The 20,000-nt window shown below is 45.1% G+C and overlaps 1 protein-coding gene across 3 annotated transcripts in view; it reads left to right on the top strand.

Annotated features, from left to right (window-relative positions):
- Positions 1–20,000, top strand: part of dync2h1 (dynein cytoplasmic 2 heavy chain 1) — a gene marked incomplete at its 5' end in the record, with an annotated part of 198,870 nt that overhangs the window by 122,473 nt on the left and 56,397 nt on the right. For all 3 annotated transcript variants that reach the window (XM_083636403.1, XM_083636402.1, XM_083636404.1), the window contains 5 exons: positions 6,944–7,009; positions 7,105–7,155; positions 7,359–7,412; positions 9,612–9,743; positions 10,704–10,776. In XM_083636403.1, coding sequence (XP_083492529.1) covers positions 6,944–7,009; positions 7,105–7,155; positions 7,359–7,412; positions 9,612–9,743; positions 10,704–10,776 — 376 coding nt within the window. The remainder of the gene's footprint in view (positions 1–6,943; positions 7,010–7,104; positions 7,156–7,358; positions 7,413–9,611; positions 9,744–10,703; positions 10,777–20,000) is intronic.

Here is a 20,000-nt window from a genome sequence, read left to right as displayed (position 1 = left end):
GTGATGAAACACTGAGGACTTCTTTCCATAGGAAGGACATGTTTTTTTATATTTATACAATTTCCAATCGCAGATCGCTATTTCCCAACTTCTTTCCTTTTCTGCATGCCAGAAACCGATCAAGAATTAACACATGGGGGGAAAAAAATCAGGATTCACCATCTAAACAAAGGTTGTTTAATAGACTGTCCTGTCCTTTTTTGTTTTGTTTTGTTTTGTTTTGTTTTGTCTGTTTAATATTTCAGCTGTTTCTGAGCCAGTATGTTTTGCAGGGAATATACAGTAGCTCTTGTAGCCAGTTTTACAAAGATTGCATCTCATTTGCACTATTCTGTGTTCCTCCGTTGCCCATACTAATAGGACATAGTTTCAGTTTTACTGGCTAAGAAATGTATGCAAGTTATCTTGGATGTAACTGGGAAGCCAAATTGTCTCATGCTTATAACAATTGCTTGCTGTCTTTGGGCTGGCAGGGTTTCGTCTCATCCAGCGACGCTGTGATTGAATAACTAATTCAGTCATTACCTGAATTATTTCAGCTACTTTAGTTGCAGAAGAGGTCTTCTTAAATGGGCAACCGTCTCCCTTTACATGCTTAATTTTCCGGCAGCAATGCCTGCATCTGGTAGCAGTGATAGCAGCCATTTTGAATAGCCACACTGAATAAATGCACAGTCTTATGGACTTATGGACACTTTTCAAAATTCTGTGAAATGTTAGTGAATCAGTATGTGGTACACACACACACACACACACACACACACACACACACACACACACGCCTATACATGATCAGCACAGAGGCAGTGTGGCTGTATTTCAATGCCAGTGTTATTAGATGCATTTTTTATTATTAGGTTTGGTGAGTGAATAGCATGGTATTCTTATTTGGAGTGGAAAAACAGGAATCAGTAATAATACAACTAGAGATGTAACGGTATGAAAATTTCACATCACGATTATCGTGACCAAAATGATTAATGGTTATCGTATTATCACGGTATTCGTAAAGAATTGCTGAAAATGTTCAAAAAGTACTGAGAGACTCACTGAAATCATTTCTCCAAGGCTGCACGTTTGCATCTGGGAGACGGTTGCCAAGTTTGGTTGATGATGGACAGTATTTACCATGTTTTTTAAAGCACTGTAATCATGGTACCACAGTAATCACGGTACCACGCTTTTAATGATAATGAAAATTTGAAACGGTACGGTTATCGTAAGGAATTCTATCCCGATTATCATTAAAACCGGTTATCGTTACATCCCTAAATACAACAATGTTATATCACATAACATAATGCTACTGGAAGCCAGTCATACCGTTGGAATTAATTCCTTATGTAAGGAAAAGTACATATTTCACATTTTACACAGGCGGAAACAACTGGCGTCATGTGGATTTTTAAAGTTCAGTAGCCATGGAAATCAGATTCCAGGTCACAAATCAGATTCCAGATCGCAGATTAAAGGCAGTTTTGTGAAGCAGTGAAGTGGGGATTTCCTAGACAGAAGGCTTTGAAGTTGGAACCAATGTGTTCTGAGTCTGTTACTTTGATGTCTGAATGGCTTCTGACTGGAGCTGTCCGAGTGAGCTGTCTGGCACACACAGATACGTGTGTGTAATATATAGTATGATGCACGTGTGTTGACAGAATCCAACTCCGCATGGGCGCCACGTCGAAACAGAGGAAATGTTGGGTAAAGTCGATGCAGAAAGGTCAAGCTATGAGAGGAGACATTTGAAGTTTCCCTTTTGCCAGCCAACTCTCTCTCTCTCTTTGTCTCTCTTTATGTGTCCCTCTCCTCTCTCATCCACTATCCTCCACATTAGGGTGGACGAGAGAAGAATTAGTTTGAGTTTGACTTAGAATACTGTGTCCTGGGGGAGTGAGAGAGGCCTATTGGAGCTGATTACCAATGCTGCCAGCATAGCGTGGCTTATTGTGTTAGATGGAGCCGCTGTGTTCACGCTATGGCTCACATAGTCAAGAAGGCCTGCTGCAAGCTTTGTGTTGTGGGGTGTCCTCAGAGTTCTCCAGCTTTGTGTTGTGGGGTGTCCTCAGATTTCTCAGGCTTTGTGTTGTGGGGTGTCCTCAGAGTTATCCAGCTTTGTGTTGTGGGGTGTCCTCAGAGTTCTCAGGCTTTGTGTTGTGGGGTGTCCTCAGAGTTCTCAGGCTTTGTGTTGTGGTGTGTCCTCAGAGTTCTCAGGCTTTGTGTTGTGGGGTGTCCTCAGAGTTCTCAGGCTTTGTGTTGTGGGGTGTCCTCAGAGTTCTCAGTAGGGGTGGGGGAAAAAATCGATACACCACAGTATCGCGATATTTTGCCTGACGATATTGTATCGATATTTGGACGCCAAGTATCGATATTGCAAAAAAAAAATAAACTTTAGTTCCAAGGCCAGCAGTAAACAAACGGTAGCATATTTTCATTTTGTTTTAACAGTAACAGTTTTGTCATAACAGTCATTTACAAATTCCCCAGTTACTGAATGGGCTGCACAAAATGTTTTGTGTAAGTGAAGTGAAGTTGCAAAAACTACATAAGTACAGTAGTCCACACACACATCCAGTTAAGGTGGACTGTAAGTAGACTGTAACAAACAGTTCAGTTTGTCAGGTGCATGCAACTATGACATGACTTTATGGAAGTTGTTGGTCTGTCTACTTGACAGATGTTGCTGCAATAAAATTGTTGAAGTCAGATGTACAGACTGAAAAATTGTTCTTATATGAACCAGATGTTGACAAAGTTTTCCTTTGGGGACATCATTTGCAGTTGAAAAAGTAAGAAATCGCAATATATCGAAATATCGCAATATTCAATATATCGCAATATCGATATATCGCAATATCGAAAATATCGCAGTATCGCAATACTATCGTATCGTGACTCAAGTATCGTTTCAGTATCGTATCGTGGGCATCTGGTGATTCCCACCCCTAGTTCTCAGGCTTTCTGTTGTGGGGTGTCCTCATAGTTCTCAGGCTTTGTGTTGTGGGGTGTCCTCATAGTTCTCAGGCTTTGTGTTGTGGGGTGTCCTCATAGTTCTCAGCCTTTGTGTTGTGGGGTGTCCTCAGAGTTCTCAGCCTTTGTGTTGTGGGGTGTCCTCCGAGTTCTCAGCCTTTGTGTTGTGGGGTGTCCTCAGAGTTCTCAGGCTTTGTGTTGTGGGGTGTCCTCAGAGTTCTCAGGCTTTGCGTTGTGGGGTGTCCTCAGAGTTCTCCGGCCTTGTATTGTGGGGTGTCCTCAGAGTTCTCAGGCTTTGTGTTGTGGGGTGTCCTCGGAGTTCTCAGGCTTTGTGTTGTGGGATGTCCTCTAATCCTCTCTAATCTTACGGTTCAAAGTTCATGAGCTGGGACGGTGATGTCACTAGAGCTGGTATTTCCCAATTCCCATTCCAAACTCAGCAGCCCCGACCTCAAAAATCCAAGATGGCTGTTCCGCGCAACAACAGTAGTTATAATCGTATAAATGCTATTTAGTGCTTCTCTCTTGTTTGTGTCTCATTAAATCAGCTGTACACACAGCACGGCCTACTTCTATCTGTGTGGACATGAGGCTGCAGTGTTTGTATGCGCAAAATGCCACGAAATGCCTTGTTATCAACTGTTATTGCTAACAATGGCTAGCCTGGCTAGTGAGAGGAGCTGACCAGTGAACAGTGAACTTCCCAGCTCAACTTTTCTGCAAATGGAATGCTAACAAAACAGATGTGACGTCATTTAGCCTCCACATCCCAGTTCTTTTGCGAGGAACGCACGATTAGTCGGAAAATGGCTAAATTCTGAAAAAGGGCAAATTCGGAAAATGCAACTGGAATATGCTGTTTACATGACCCTTATCAAATTCAGAATATTGTCATTTTCCGAATAATAGTGGAATATTGTGTGCATGTAAACGTACTCAATGTGTCACAGTTACATGTGATGCATTTTAGAGTTTACAACTCAAAGTCAGGTCCCAATGTGTCACAGTTACCTGTGATGCATTTTAGAGTTTACAACTGTGGCGTTCAAGGTCACTATTTTTTTTTCCCGCCACATGGAAAATGCGCTGAATTTTAAGCCCAAAAAAGAGATGCCTCGATGTGTGCGTAAGCGTGTGCTCGTGTGTGTAAGCGTGTGCTCGTGCGTGTGTGTGTGTGTGTGTGTGTGTGTGTTCAGGAAGATAAATAGATAAATATGGGAGTGCAGGTAATAATAATAATAATAATAAATTCAATTTATATAGCACGCTTTAAAATCCAAGGACTACACAAGGTGCTTTACAGATGCATAATAAAAACAATCAAGTAATCAAACAGGGAAAAATAAAAATATATAAAAAATAAATATAAAGGAACAGCTACTAAAAGAATAAAAGATAAAAGGATAAAGACATAAAAATATAACACGTGTAAATGGAGAGGGAGGACCCTAGGGGAAAGCTAAAATAAATAAGTGGGTTTTGAGTTTTGATTTAAAAACGTCAAACGAGTCTGTAGCCCTGAGTGGTCCTGGGAGCTGATTCCACAGCCGGGGGCCCAGTGAGGAGAAGGCACGGTCACCCATGCTTGTGAGTTTGGTCCTAGGGACAGAAAGGAGGTTGGAGCTGCATGATCGGAGTGTCCGGAGTGAGGATTGAGGGGTAACTAGATCTTGGAGGTAGGTTGGAGCAGTGTGATGGATGGCCTTGTATGTTAACAGGAGAAGTTTGTAGGTGATGCGGTGGATAACTGGGAGCCAGTGAAGGGAGTGCAGAACCGGGGTGATGTGCTCTGACTTGCGTGTTTTTGTGAGAATCCGGGCGGCACAGTTTTGGACATATTGAAGTCTCTGGATGGTTTTGGAGGGAAGGCCAGCGAATAGGGAGTTGCAGTGGGTGTAAACTGGTGAGAATAAATGGATTCAGTGAACTTGAAACAGGCCTTGCCTCAGCATCCATCTGTTGTGTGTGTGTGTGTGTGTGTGTGTGTGTGTGTGTGTGTGTGTGTGTGTGTGTGCGAGTGCGCGCATGTGTGCGTGTGCATGTGCATGTAAATCACCGTCTGTGTGCCTGCATGTCATTGGTTTACCCTAAGTGGACCTGGCACAGCGTTCACCTACAGAAATGGCACTAAGGGAGTCTCGCTGTTTCTCTCTCTCACTCTTGCCATCCGTTTAAATAATGCCTCACCCTCCTTTTGTGCCTTTTCTCTTCCTACACTGTCTTTCATTTTTCTGCTCTCTCTCTCTCTCTCTCTCTCTCTCTCTCTCTCTAGCTCGCCACTTTTACACAGAGATCACGCAATGAGTCCCGCAACGAGTGCAGTGTTGCCTTTTACACAGACATGCTTTTACACAGGCATGCTGGCATGACGTTCTATCGTTGCCATGGAGATGTGAACTGGCGCTGATCAGAGGGGATACCCTCCAACTTACAGAGGGATTTTATCAGATGCACACAAAATAGCCTAGCTGCTGGATTCTTGTGGATTGTTTTGAGGAGAGACTGACAGAGAGGGAGTCCTCAGTCAGACCACGACTCACCACAGATACAGACGCACGCTCCTGAGCATTCCTCCTGGTGCCGCTGTTGCAGTCACGGATCGTATAGGCTACTTTTTTACTTTCACTTTATGCCTTTCCCCTTTTAATTGCTGTGACGGCCATGACATCAAATGTATTATAATATTCCTCTGGAGTGTTATGGATTTGTTGGGATAGAGGCTATTTAGTCGGCTATAAATGCACAGGAATACTATAGTTGTTTTTCGGAAGGGAATTAACGTGCACAGACGAGACTGCAGTAAACCGCGCAATTTCTCTCTCTCTCTCTCTCTCTCTCTCTCTCTGTCTCTCTCTCTCTGTCCATTTATTTCCATTTGTTTGCCTTACCCCCTCTCCCCCTTTCTCCTGCTCCCTGTAGGTGGCAGTAGGATAAACATCTTGATTAGAGACAGTTTCTGCCTTATCTCCCTTTAAGAGATAGAGAGGGTACACTGGGAAGTGTAGTTTTAAGTCCCTGAGGTCTTACAGGCAGGTAACTGAAGTGAGCTAAGCTGCATATCATCATATAGACGCAGTGTGCACTTGGTCTATCGTCTGGCCTCACGTCTCACACTGTAGCTGCAGATAAGATGCCCATGTGTTGTGCTACGATGTAACGACTGTAAAAAGATGTGTTTTCATACATGTATGTTGCCATGTTCCATCTCTCTCTCCCTCTCGAATATTAATGAGCACACACACTGCATTTTCTCTCGATTTCTCTTAAGCTGCATTCACACCGACCTATTAAAGTTTTTCACTGGCATCGAGTTTACATACAAAGTCAATGCAAACGAGCGATTGAGCGTATATTCGCCCCGGGAGAAAAATCGCTGGGCGTCCGAGCGACAGAGACAGAGCGATAGGGCAAAAGTTCGCTCGTTGCCCGAGATGAAATATCCCAACTCGAGCGAAATTTCGCTGGGATCAGTCGCTCGCTGTTCAACGCTGATTGGCTGCCGTGTGAGAGTGAGCCAAGGATCACACTGGCTTGGAACAAACCGCTGGTTTATTGTGTGGCAACAAACCGCATTGACAGCTGATTGACAGGCTGACAGCTGACATGAAGTGAAGTCTGTACTACCGGTATTATAGAGCTCGTGTTAGGAGCACGCTGATAGGCTTAGCTTGTAAACAACTACGGTGGCTCGTAGTGGACAAACATCATGACATTGCGTAAGGTTATAGGCCCCAGATGTCCGTCAATTCTTGTGCCTGTTGATGAGCGATTTAAACAGAGCGACAGAGCGATTCCAAAGGGTTGACTTGAGCGACAGAGAGAAAAATAAATATCTGGGTTTGAGCACAGCTTTACTCTCCATCCTTCTCTTTATTGTTTCTTCTCCTCTCATCTGCTTTTCCCTGCTCCGCTCATTTCCCCCCTTCTATTATAGAACTTTTAAACTTTTGTCTTTCTGTCTCTGCCCCCCTCTCAGGCTGACCAGTTGATGTTTGCTCTGCACTTTGTCAAAGGGATGCACCCTGAACTCTTCCAGCAGAACGTGAGTGCCTTCATAGATTTACCATCAAATAACACTGGAAAATATTAGCTCTAGGTTTTCCCAGATGCTAACCTTGAAGCTACTCTTCTCTGCAGGAATGGGACGTCTTCACTGGATCCATAGTAGGAGAAGTGTTCAAGAAAGAGGTGTGTGTGTGTGTGTGTGTGTGTGTGTGTGTGTGTGTGTGTGTGTGTGTGTGTGTGTGTGTGTGCGTGTGCGTGTGCGTGTGCGTGTGCGTGTGCGTGTGTGAGAGCGTGAGCGTGTGTGTGCGTGCCTGTGTGTGTGCGTGCGTGCCTGTGTGTATGACCATTATCTCTGTCTCTGACTTACATCTTCTCTCTCTTGGCAGGAGTTCCCCTCTTGGATCGATCAGGAGAGGCATGGAGCACTGGCCATTTTTAAAGTACACACACACACACACACACACACACACACACACACACACACACACACACACATTTAATTAACTGTATGCAGCCATTATACATGAAAGAGAGTTATATACTCTATCTGTCTTATTTTAATGACTTGGCACTTAAACATGTTCATCCCTGGACCCAGTTGTGCAAAAGAGTCTCACCCTGGAACCCAGTTTGATTAAAGAAGGCTCTGTGCACCCAGCAGAGCACATGGCCCATTTCATGTTCCAACCTCAACTGTAGGAAACTATATCAATTACAAATGAAATATAGAAAATTTGACAGTAGGAATAACAGAATGCCAAGCAAGTCACAAATGATGGAAGTTTTCTCCAAATACTTGTCTTTGGGAATATAGAGGAGTTATATATAGACCTCTTTCTTGTTTGGAAACACTCTGCCTATGTCATCTTTGCAAATATTATGTGTTGCATGATTTAGCAGGTTTTACAACCCTTTACATTAGCATTGCTAGCTGACAGCAACTACAGTACAGTAACATAGAAGTGCAGCTGTTTATTTGTGACACTTGATCAACTTTGCTAAACTACTAGTCATGCTGTTTTTTAGAACGTAACTTATAACACTGGCTCTATATGGCCACTGTTGTGGTCCAAGATAGTGATCTGTGACTCTAACCGTCTTGGCGCCGGTGTAACAAGATAGTGATCCATGCCGGTGGCCAAAGAGCCAATGTGTACGAGCAAGATAGTAATCTGTCACCCCTAGATGTCATCCAGCCAGGATCAGTAGCGATCTGGGCTCAGGAGTTGCATGCCACGAGCTAAAAATGGTGGTTTGGCTAAATGACACTACTGCAGTATTCACTTATTCAATTCTCATATTTCACATTACATCATAGCTGTCATAGCCGTGTAAAGGCTGGACCCCAGGGTGCAGGAGACGGAGACAAAGGGTGCGTTTGAAGTCTTTACCGACTCAACATTTAAACCCAAAATACAGAACCTGTCAATTCCAAAGGTTTCACAATCCAGACAGGGGAAAAAAGCTTCAAGGTTTCAGAAATATTTGCAGAGTTCAAATCCAGGCATCCAACTCTCATGAGTGTAAAAACAGGCTTCAGATTACAGAGTCAAACAGAGTCAAAAAAGCAAACAGACTGCCTCCAGGCACACTCGCTTAAACAGACTGAAGTGGGCGAATTTACAGCAGGAGGTGAGGATCCCTGGTGTTTGACAGCAGGCAGCCATATCAAGACTCAGCACTGACAGTCTGTGGATCAACAGTTTAAATGGGCCAGTAAACAGGTGTATAAAATCAGATTGTTTGCAGACTGATACAGTAGCTACCCATCGCCTATAAGCTGCTGACACCCGCCGGTCGGCAACTCGCCGGGAAATCCTTTGAGGCCCCCGGGGAAACCTGGTGCGGATCCTGCCCAGCGGTGGACAGGGCTGGAGCGCTGCTGCTGCCTTCAGCACCCGGGACAGTTCTCAGAGCCCGGCGCGGGTTAGGCACCGCAGTGGATGTGGGTCCAGAACCTCGGAGAAGACCCAAGCCTGTAGAACTGACTAGTTGTAACATCTGACAATCTAACTGGTCGCTTAATCACTCACTTTTGGCTAATTGCGTACTTACAGTTCAGTACAGTTTGTCTACTTAGTAGATATATTTGTAATGGGGTTTAGTTGGGCTGTGGGTGCAAGAGGGATTGGAACAGTTTAATACAGACATTCTGTGGTGTGTCATGTCTTAAAGCACTGCACTCACAGTAGTTAGTGGATAACAGTATGCAGACCCTAACTGATCCTCTGCCAACGTAAAACATGAATGAAACTAAGCATGGCTGATGCCCATCACTGCTTATTCCCTTGTATGATATATAGGACAGAGAATGTCATGTACAGCGCTGTATAACATTTTGATTGTTTTACTTTATATGCTAATTTAGTTTAATTGAAGAAGAAATAAAACATTTGAATGAATTCCTGCTTTGGCAATTAAGTGTACTGTGTCAGGTTTGCACGTGCACTTCACGCGTGGCGTTGCAGAGAAACCCTTCTCTTTCCCTCTTGCTCTCCGTCACAAACTAAAATTCCCAGCTTCTCACTCATCCCTCAACCGGTGTAGATATGTATTGATCCATGCATTTTATTAATCTATTTTTATTTGTGTAACATTATCTCCACCTGTCATTCCCCTTTTCTGTCCCTCTTTGCCAGGCTACATTCCCAGCCCTCCATCAGTCTCTGTGTTTGAGCGACTCAGACCTTTGGCTGTCCTTCTCGCAGAGCTCACATTGCGAACAGGAAATCCCACCCTCCGTCGCCAAGAAGATCACTCCCTTCCAACAGGTCAGCTGTCAATCAAACACCAGCCATTTGATCAGACAAACGGAATTGCTTGCATAGTTCTGCTGTTGCATGAAAACCTTGCTCCTTCCAATTGTTCAATTGCCAGTGCCTTGCTCAGAGGCACTGACAGGAGTATTAACCTTAACATACATGTCTTTGATGGATGGAGGAAACCCACACGAACACGGGGAGAAACTCCACACTAGAGATTTTTTTATTTTCTTTTTTACAAAATGCCGCTGGCAGAAAATACTAAAGACACCAAAAGACGGTGCTGCGGCTCTATTAATTTTTGATTTCCGATTATTGATGTTCATCCCTACTCCACACAGAAACGACCCGGGACAGACCGGGGTTCCCGAGACCTTCTTGCTGTGAGGCAACAGTGCTAACCACTGAGCCACCGTGGGGCGGCTGTAGCTCAGGAGGTAGAGCGGGTCATCCACTAATCGCCTTGGATAAAAGCATTGATAAAATAGGTCGGCCATTCGATTCCCGACTCCTCCAGTCTGCATGTCGAAGTGTCCTTGGGCAAGATACTGAACCCCAAATTGCTCCTGTTGGTGTGCCAGCACCCTGCGTGGTAACCTGCCACCATATCGGTGTATGAATGGGTGAATGTACCTACTGATTGTAAAGCACTTTGGATAAAAGCGCTATATAAATGCAGGCCATTTACAACTTTTTACCACCGTGCCGATTTAGTGGTATAATGGACATATTGACACATGAAAGCAAGGTTTGTAAGTGGGGGTTGAGATTGTATTGAGATGTAGCTCATCTCATCCTCAGAAAATAGCCTGATCTCAAAGCCTGTGAAAGACTTTGTAGAATTGACAATGTATACTGCATGCATCCAAATGCGTCCATTTTTTGTTTTTCTTTTGAAAGTTGACTATTTGGAAATGTGAGATTTAAGAGTGGGCATCTTTGTCTTTCTGTCTGTCTGTCTCTACCCAGGTGTTACTGGTTCAGGCAGTCAGACCAGACAGACTGCAGAGCACTATGGCAGCCTTCACCTCTCAGGCCTTGGGTAAGTGTGTGCCTTTCTGTCTTCAGTACATGGCAAAATTCTCTGGCACACAGGAACAGATGTGTTTTACATGTCTGGCAGCAGCAACAGTGGCTTGTCTGGAGTGTTGAGCTCGTTACTCAAAAATGTATATATTCCTTGTCATTCTTTTCAAAAGTAATATTATTACTTTACTTATTACTCCCTGCTAACAGTAATTTGTTGTTACACTACTTGTTATATTACTTTTCCGTTACACCCCACAAAATTGCTAATTGCGTCCTTTCTCAACTCAAAAATGTGCGTACATGTGAATATAGGCCTAATCGCTTCGCCGGTAAGCACAGCTAAGACTTCAAGACTATATTTCTCTTTCCCTACAGTTAATTTATGAATGAATCCATAAAGGTTACCTGCTTGATGAAGAGCACACCTGACTCAAAGTGATGACGAGACACAATATTTTAAACCAATATCTTCTGTTTTTAACAACGCAGATGTAAAATACGCTACAGGGGCAAACGGGTAGACCCAAACAAAATATTGGCAAGATGAAAAAGAGGCCAACGATTCTATCAATATGCACTGTACATGTTTACATAACAAGTTTGTGTGACAAATAGCCCTGCAGCATCAACCTGTGTCAGCGCTAAAACAAAGTATGGAGTCCACGCTGTGCCAGTGCTGGAGAAAGTAATGCAGTAACTTGAAGTTACATGGATTAGTAACTGTAATATAATGACTGTTTTGGAAATTGTAATCCGTTACACTACTCATTACTGGTGAAAGGAATATATCGCTCAACACTTTATGTCTGGAATCAATAGAAGAAGAAGCAGGTAGTTAGCATTATCAGCGATAGACACCATGGATGAACAAAGATTAGAGCGCCACCTACAGAAACTCGTTAATTAATTAGCAGGGGGGGCGGGGGGGGGGGCGGGACATGGCAGTACTGGCCAAACTGTGTGATTGACAGGTGATCTTTGGGAAGTGCAGTCCGAAAATGCCACAGCAATGAGCACTTATGACCAAAGATGTCACCAGAATCCCACAAAAACAAAACAGGATTTCATGGATTTCCACTTGAAACCAAGCTGGCAACACGGATGAAATCCCTCTGAAACAGAATCCCACCTACACACAGAGTCCCACATGGCTTCTGTCAGGATGGGTGGGCTGGTTGTCAGTGTATGAATGGGTGGGCTGATTGTGGGAAAAAACACAGAGGTGATTAATATACACTCATTACTTCTCATTTGTCACAAGCTTACACATCAGCCACTCACAAAACTCCTTCTTACTCACACGTGCAGCGCTGGTGTATGATTGGTGATTTCTCTTCATTAGGCCAGCGGGTTCGGAGAGGGAGGACACAGCAATATGATTGGTTGATTAGCCCCATGTTGTGAGAGCAGATCGGCACTCAGTCATTGCAGTCACAGATCCCGCCCCCCCCTCCCCTCTCTCTCTCTCTCTCTCTCTCTGTGCCTCTCGTGCACGCTCGCTTGCTCTCTCTCTCTCTCCTCTCACCTTTGAAACGCTTTGAAACAAGCTTGATTGCTAATTTGCTTCCCTGGACCTTGCAAATGGCAGGAACCAGTAGACGCTCACCCACTGCTTTGGTAATGCTATAGAGTTTTTGTCCCTCTCAAGTGGCTACCCATGAGTTATATCAACCCCCAAAACTTTTAAGTCCCTTAAACTGCTTTGGCAGACATTTTTTAATAGCTCTCAAACGTACTGAGAACAGTAAGGGGGGGGGGGAACGTTCTGGTGGTTCACCTGGTAGAACGCGCACCATCTGTGCGTAGTCCTTCACGCAGCCGACCCAGGTTCGGATTCGACCTGTGGTCATTTGCTGCATGTCCTCCCCTCTCTCCCTCCCTGCCTTCCTGTCACTGTCTAGCACATACTAATAAAGGCAAAATGCCCTATACATATATGCCCTATATATATATATATTTTTTTTTGCATTTGTTTGTTTTAAAAATGTTGTTTTTAAAGAAGATAAAAATTTTACTCCCCTGAATTCTCAGAGGGTTTTAGAGAGATTGCCATGAATGAGGAGCTCTAAACGGAAACCATACTTGTTAAACTATTACGTCATTCACCTGTGCAGATATTCTACTGTATGAAGATGCTATAGTAGATATGTTATTCTTTTACGAGCACATCCCACGTTCACACTACAATCAAAACGTAATGTCCTCGAGCGTGGACTTCTGAGACACACTGTTCCACTTGTCGTCACTCTGCTTCTTTTGAAGTCAGCTTTTTTCATGATACTGTAGTCCTCTTCATCCTCTCTCTGTTTCGTTATATTACCTCTCTGGAAGAATGCCACTGTCCTTGAGGAAAGCACGCGCGCGCGCGCCACAAACACACACACACACACACACACACACACACACACACACACACGGTTATGAAGCTGCCAGAGAGTGGTTAGTTTATTGTGGCTAATGAGCCCATTCCTTGAGTCCAGATAATCCTCCTAATAGCATGTTGGCTTGTGACAGCACTATCTGGGACTCTGCTAATTGGTGTCAGGTGACACTGTGTGTTGAGTGTGTGTAACCTGAGTGTGTGTATCCTGAGTGTGTGTAACCTGCGAGCAATTTAGCAATTTACCTCTTAACCAATAGGATATTTTTCACATTTATTGAACTCGGTTGTCACATTTGTAGTCTCTCTCTATGCTCCCCAGAAAATCTTATTGGAAATCTTAAATTGCCTATCCAATATACTGTACTTTGCCTTTGTTTTCACTGGGCTTGCCTTGCCTGCAATGTAGATGATCTTTGTATTCAGCTTCAGCACACATTATGTTAACATCATGTTATTCTGAGGGGGTAGTGCAGCAGTACTTTCCCTGCCGACCAGCATGAGGGTGGCAGGTTGGTGCGTCGTGTCGCCTCCGGCTTGGTCGGGCGTCCACACAGGCACAATCGGCCGTGTCTGCGGGTGGGAAGCCAGTCGTGGTCGCTGCACTGGTGCCTCCTCTGGTCGGTCGGGGGAGGGGGGGGGGGGGCGGGTGGTGGTGGTTCTGGGGGAATAGCGTGAACCTCCCATGTGCTATTGTGCCCACTAGTCTTCTGCATGTTCTTAGTGGGGGTCCTTACTGATGTTACATGGAGGAACATGCAAATTCCACACAGAAAGGCCCCTTTTCACAACATAACCCACCTGGGCACAGAGAACATGGGGAGAACATACCCCCAGTGCCCAACGGCGAGCCAGGCAGCAATCAAACCCATGACCTTCTTTCTGTGAGGCACTACCATGCCACAAAATGTCCACCGACGAGGATGGGATTCGAACCCACGCGTGCAGAGCACAATGGATTAGCAGTCCATCGCCTTAACCACTCGGCCACCTCGTCTGTTGGCCCTACTCATATATCTTCACATTATGAGAGTGACACAGCACCGAGAAAACTGAACATAAAGTTCAACACCAGATTCTGTTGTTGAGATTAAGATCTGTGACGGTTTTAGTCTAAAACTGCCCTCTTGACCTCATTATACATAAAATGTCATTGTCAGTTGTGTGCACAACATGTTAAGCAGGCGAGTGGGTGGAGCGGTGGCAAGTACCATCTAGTGGCAACACAAGTAGACATGGCAGGTACAGTATAGGGTCACCAGTAGTGTTGTTTACTGTACAAGCTTTACATGAGGAGGCACAGTGTTGTGTTGACCCTTTCTACCACAGTGATGACATGGTTGTTTTCTCACTCATACACACGCTGTACGGGCTGGATTTCCACCTGGCTGAGTCTGGTCACTTACTGGTCCCTCTCGGTGGGATCAGTGTGGATCTAGTGTGCACTCTGTAGTTGATCAGTGTGGATCTAGTGTGCACTCTCTAGTTGATCAGTGTGGATCTAGTGTGCACTCTCTAGTTGATCACTGTGGATCTAGTGTGCACTCTCTAGTTGATCAGTGTGGATCTAGTGTGCACTCTCTAGTTGATCACTGTGGATCTAGTGTGCACTCTCTAGTTGATCACTGTGGATCTAGTGTGCTCTCTCTAGTTGATCAGTGTGGATCTAGTGTGCACTCTCTAGTTGATCAGTGTGGATCTAGTGTGCACTCTCTAGTTGATCAGTGTGGATCTAGTGTGCTCTCTCTAGTTGATCAGTGTGGATCTAGTGTGCACTCTCTAGTTGATCAGTGTGGATCTAGTGTGCACTCTCTAGTTGATCACAAATGTTGCAGGGCTTTGAAATCAGTCTTAGCCTTGGTTCACACCAGGCGCTTAACAGAAGCAGAGCTGAAGCGGTGCTTAACAGAAGCAGAGCTGAAGCGGTGCTTAACAGAAGCAGAGCTGAAGCGGTGCTTAACAGAAGCAGAGCTGAAGCGGTGCTTAACAGAAGCAGAGCTGAAGCGGTGCTTAACAGAAGCAGAGCTGAAGCGGTGCTTAACAGAAGCAGAGCTGAAGCGATGCTTAACAGAAGCTGAGTGTCACAATAAACCGGTCACACATGAAGCACTCTCTTTTCCTCAGTGCCTCGCTCGGCGTGCCTTTCCCCCGCTGGCCCCGCCCACAACTTGCATCTATACCTCATGCCTGGCAGCTTCACACTTCACGCTTGGAAAATAGAACAGAATCCTGAATGATCGCTTCAGCACAGCTTCAGCCCGGCACACGTGCGGCTGGTGTGAACGGTCTCACCTGTTAACAAGGACGCCGAAATGAAACTGCGTGCGAATGAGGGCTTACACAGTTTCCTTTCCCACTTTCATTTCCCATGCTGAACTAGTGATTCACTTTTTGCAGTACTTGATGAGATTGGCATACTTTCTTTACCAGTTGTCCTCTTCGTTTTTTTACTTAAAAAGTCTGCCCCGTGTGAGGCTCGAACTCACGACCTTCAGATTATGAGACTGACGCGCTGCCTACTGCGCCAACGAGGCTCCCGAGGTCAGTTTCAGATAATAGATCAATGGAACAATATTAATCCATATATATACATATTTGTACAGATAAATGTTCAAAATTATAGTGTAAAAAGACTTCACACAAAGCAATGACATACACTAAGAAACATGATTTTGATCAATTATGTCAAACAGACTCTGAGAGCTATTTGAGTGTGGAATGACTCTAGTAGTTCATCAGAAATGTTGCAGGGTTTTGAAACCAGCCTTACACGGTTTCATTCCCTATGCTCAACTAGTGTTTCACTTTTTACTTGATGAGATTGGCATAGTTTCTTCAGCCGGTGTCCCCTTCGTTGTCAGGTGATTCTTTTTTTTTACTTAAAAGATCTGCCCCGTGTGAGGCTCGAACTCACGACCTTCAGATTATGAGACTGACGCGCTGCCTACTGCGCCAACGAGGCCTGGAGACACATGCTGCTGCTGCAGCTTTAAGAGCCGCAGAGAGAGAGAGGGGGCGGGAGAGAGAGAGAGAGAGAGAGAAGGGGGAGGGGGTGGCCACATAGATAAGGCTCTGTTTTCACTGTGGCTCAGAGCACATGTTATGTTTTCTTATCTTGCAAATGATCTGAGCTCTCTGGAAGCTATTCAGTGTCGTCGCCTTTTTCCCAACTCTCAGCCCCTGAAGATAGTTTCACAAAGAGGACAGTGAAAACAGTGGCAGAGGAAAGGCAGAGGGAAGGGATGAGAGAGAGAGAGAGAGAGGGAGAGAGAGAGAGAGAGTGTTGTTGGTGAGCCAGAGTGCTCCAACCGCCATGCTGCCTACTGATAGCAGAAGTCTGTCTTGACTGAAACTCAGTGTCAGCTGTTGGTGGCTCATTGAAGATGACACTGCAGTCTTACGATGTGTGTGTGTTTGTCTAGGTGTGTGTCTCAGTGTATGTGTGTTTGTCTAGGTGTGTGTCTCAGTGTATGTGTGTTTGTCTAGGTGTGTGTCTCAGTGTATGTGTTTGTCTAGGTGTGTGTCTCAGTGTATGTGTGTTTATCTAGGTGTGTGTCTCAGTGTATGTGTGTTTGTCTAGGTGTGTGTGTCTCAGTGTATGTGTGTGTGTGTGTGTATGTATGTATGTGTGTTTGTCTAGGTGTGTGTGTCTCAGTGTATGTGTGTCTGTCTCTCCGCTTGTAGACGCGTGCTCCTGTGTGTTTCCGTCTGAGCTCCTTCCCGGGGAGCACGAGTGTCCCTGCTCTGTCGCTCTGCTTGTTTGCCTGCGCGCAGCTCCAATAAAACGCCCACTTAACTCTCCCATGATAAGGCCGGCGGGCCCCCGCGCCGCCTGAACGCTAAAGTGAACCTATCGGTGAAGACGTGGCCCTGGTGTGTGTGTGCATGCAGGTGTATGTGTGTGTGGGGGGGGGGGGGGGGTATGTAGGTGTGGGTGAAGGTGTGTACTGTGTGTGAGAGAAGAGACAGAGAGAAAATGAACAGAGGAGAGGAATACAAGAATAGTGTGTGTGTGTGTGTGTGTGTGTGTGTGTGTGTGTGTGTGTGTGTGTGTGTGTGTGTGTGTGTTTGGCTGTGAATCAGTATGCTAATGAGGCATGGTCTGTAATCCTCTTAGAGCTAATCTCACTCAATCCCCCGGTCCAGGCCTGGGCAGCACTCGCGCGCACGTGCGTGCATGGGCACGCACGCACGCACACACGCACGCACGCACACACCACACACAACACACACACACACACACACACACACACACCACACACACACACACATACACATACACACACACACACACACACACACTCACACATATTGGCTTGCTCAGTCTCTTTCTCAAAAATATAAACCTACATTATGCATAATCTCTCTCTCACTGTATCATTCAGTTCTTTTCTCTATCTTTAATCATACAGCCACAACAGGCCACTCCTCCTTTGTTTAAACAATCTGCATTTAAATGCAAATGTACTTGGTCTATAGGTTGAGGCCACGTCTCGTCATAGACGCTGGTTTAACTGGCTCAGCCTGGCTGGGGGCGTGGTCAGGGTGGGGTAAAAACCCCCGTTCTATCCATTCAGCAAAGTTAGAATTTAGCTGATAGCCCAGCCCAGGCAGACACGATCGGGGATTTAACCACCGCAGTCAACGCACATCTGAGCAGACGTCTTGTGTTCTGCTCTAGAACCCCCAAACATGTAGTTTAGAGCCACAGCACCGTCTTTTGGTGAGTCAGCCCATGTGATATATATCAGCGGTTTTACCCCACTCGCGCGCCAGCCGTTTAACATTTTGTGGGCGTTCCCATACATGCGGACTGTCTCTATCGAAGTGACTAGGGTAGAGACTCTGGAGACGATGTGCAATGGGCACACTTTTTTAGGGTGTGTGACCAAACTCATGTGGAAATTTGGCACTGGACTCTGTCGGGTCCCCAGCAGTGCACCCTCCCCCCCAGTTTGAAGTCGATTGAGATGGAGGCGATCGGAGCAATGTTGTTTGTGCCTTGCAACTCCGAACATATGGACATACAGTACATACTTAATGATAACATCCACACAGCTCTCCAATTATAGTAGTAGGATTCTAATGGAAAACCTGAATATCGTGTGCATGCATACAGACAAGTTAATCCCATTGTGGAGACCATTAAATATAGCATTTTCTTATTTGGAGATTTTCAACCATTCAACTGCTTTTCTTGTTGTTGATGGGGGGGTGATTGGCCGACAGTTATTGTAATTTTTGGAACTATGACTCATAGTCATACATTCTCTAGAAGTGTATGATCCAACTTTTTCTCATGGTGTAAAAAAGCAAACGAAAATCACGATAAATTGTAATAATGAATCACAATACTTAAGAATTGCAATATACATGTATATCGAATCGGCACCCAAGTATCGTGATAGTATTGAATCAGGAGATAAGCATATCGTCTCAGCCCTACCATTCAACGTCTCCTCCGGTAAGAATTGTTTTAACTATATGCCTATTTCACATTACACCCAAAGCAGCCATTTTGTGTCTAAAATGCACGGTAAATTGTATATACAATTTATATCAGCAGCATGCCGTCTAATTTTTATATCATGTTACTTCCTGCATTTTAGACACAAAATGGCTGCTTTGGGTGTGATGTGAAATAGGTGTATTGAGGGAGTGAGTCTCTGCTCCTCTCTGCCCTGGATGTACTGTATGTCATGAAAGCCAAGGTGAACTTTGCTATTCACACACAGAGAATGCTAGCTTGCAGCTCGAATACTGATTACCTGCACACGTCAGAGGTAGTGTGTGTGTGCATGTGAGGGTGTGTGTGTGTGTGTGTGTGAGGGTGTGTGTGTGTGTGCGCGTGCACGTGCATGTTCTGTAAATGCTCCTTTTGTGTAGTCAGACATCGCAAGCCATGTGGTCAGATGACTGTTTTTCTTAGCGTTGCCATGGTGATGCAGCAAAAGGTCGCTCTGAGATGTTCTCTCCCAAGTGTGTGTGTGTGTGTGTGTGTGTGTGTGTGTGTGTGTGCGTGTGCGTGTGCGTGTGCGTGTGCGTGTGCGTGTGCGTGTGTGTGTGTGTGTGTGTGCATTTCAGTACAGCAGATTGCATTTGGCAGCAGACACCAAAAAAATGTTCAAGGCTGCAGCAATCGTCTCAACCAGAGAAGACAGCCGTGTGTGTGTGTGTGTGTGTGTGTGTGTGTGTGTGTGTGTGTGTGTGTGTGTGTGTGTGTGTGTAACAACACCACACTAGCAGTAGTAGGTGTGTGTGTGCACGTGAACTTCACCTATTTTGACTAATCAAGCTGTGTGTGCGTGTATCTCTGCATGTGTATCACTATGAACTCATATCTGATCTGTGATCCGTAATATTACAGCAGGATTAGAGGCTAGTGTGCACACACACACACACACACACACACGCACACGCACACACGCACACACACACACACGCACACACACACACGCACACACACACACACACACACACACACACACACACACAGAAAGAGCATGGTTCCTCAACGGCAAGCTATCCTTCCACCATGTGAGGTGAAGACTGCTGCATAGCTCACACTCAGTATGCACAGTGCATCACCCTGCTAATCTCTCTCGCTCTGTCTCTCACAATATCCTCCTCTCTCTCCCCTCCTCCATCTCCTTTCCTCACTATTTCTTTCTTTCTTTCTTACCTTCTTTCTTTCCTTCTGTCTTTCTTTCTTTCCTTCCCCCACCCTCCTTCCCCATCACTCCCTTTTACAGCTGAATCAAGTACAATATTGCTGCAAACCTTTCATCATACTCAAAGTCACTCAATCCTGCACGCTGACCGACATCTGTTTTCTTTCTTTTTCTTTTTTTTTTTTT

The sequence above is a fragment of the Poromitra crassiceps genome (genome assembly GCF_964638095.1).
Source record: "Poromitra crassiceps genome assembly, chromosome: 5".
In the NCBI taxonomy this organism is placed as follows: Eukaryota; Metazoa; Chordata; class Actinopteri; order Beryciformes; family Melamphaidae; genus Poromitra; species Poromitra crassiceps.
Note: the sequence above shows the minus strand (reverse complement) of the source record. Positions and strands in the feature narration are given on the sequence as shown.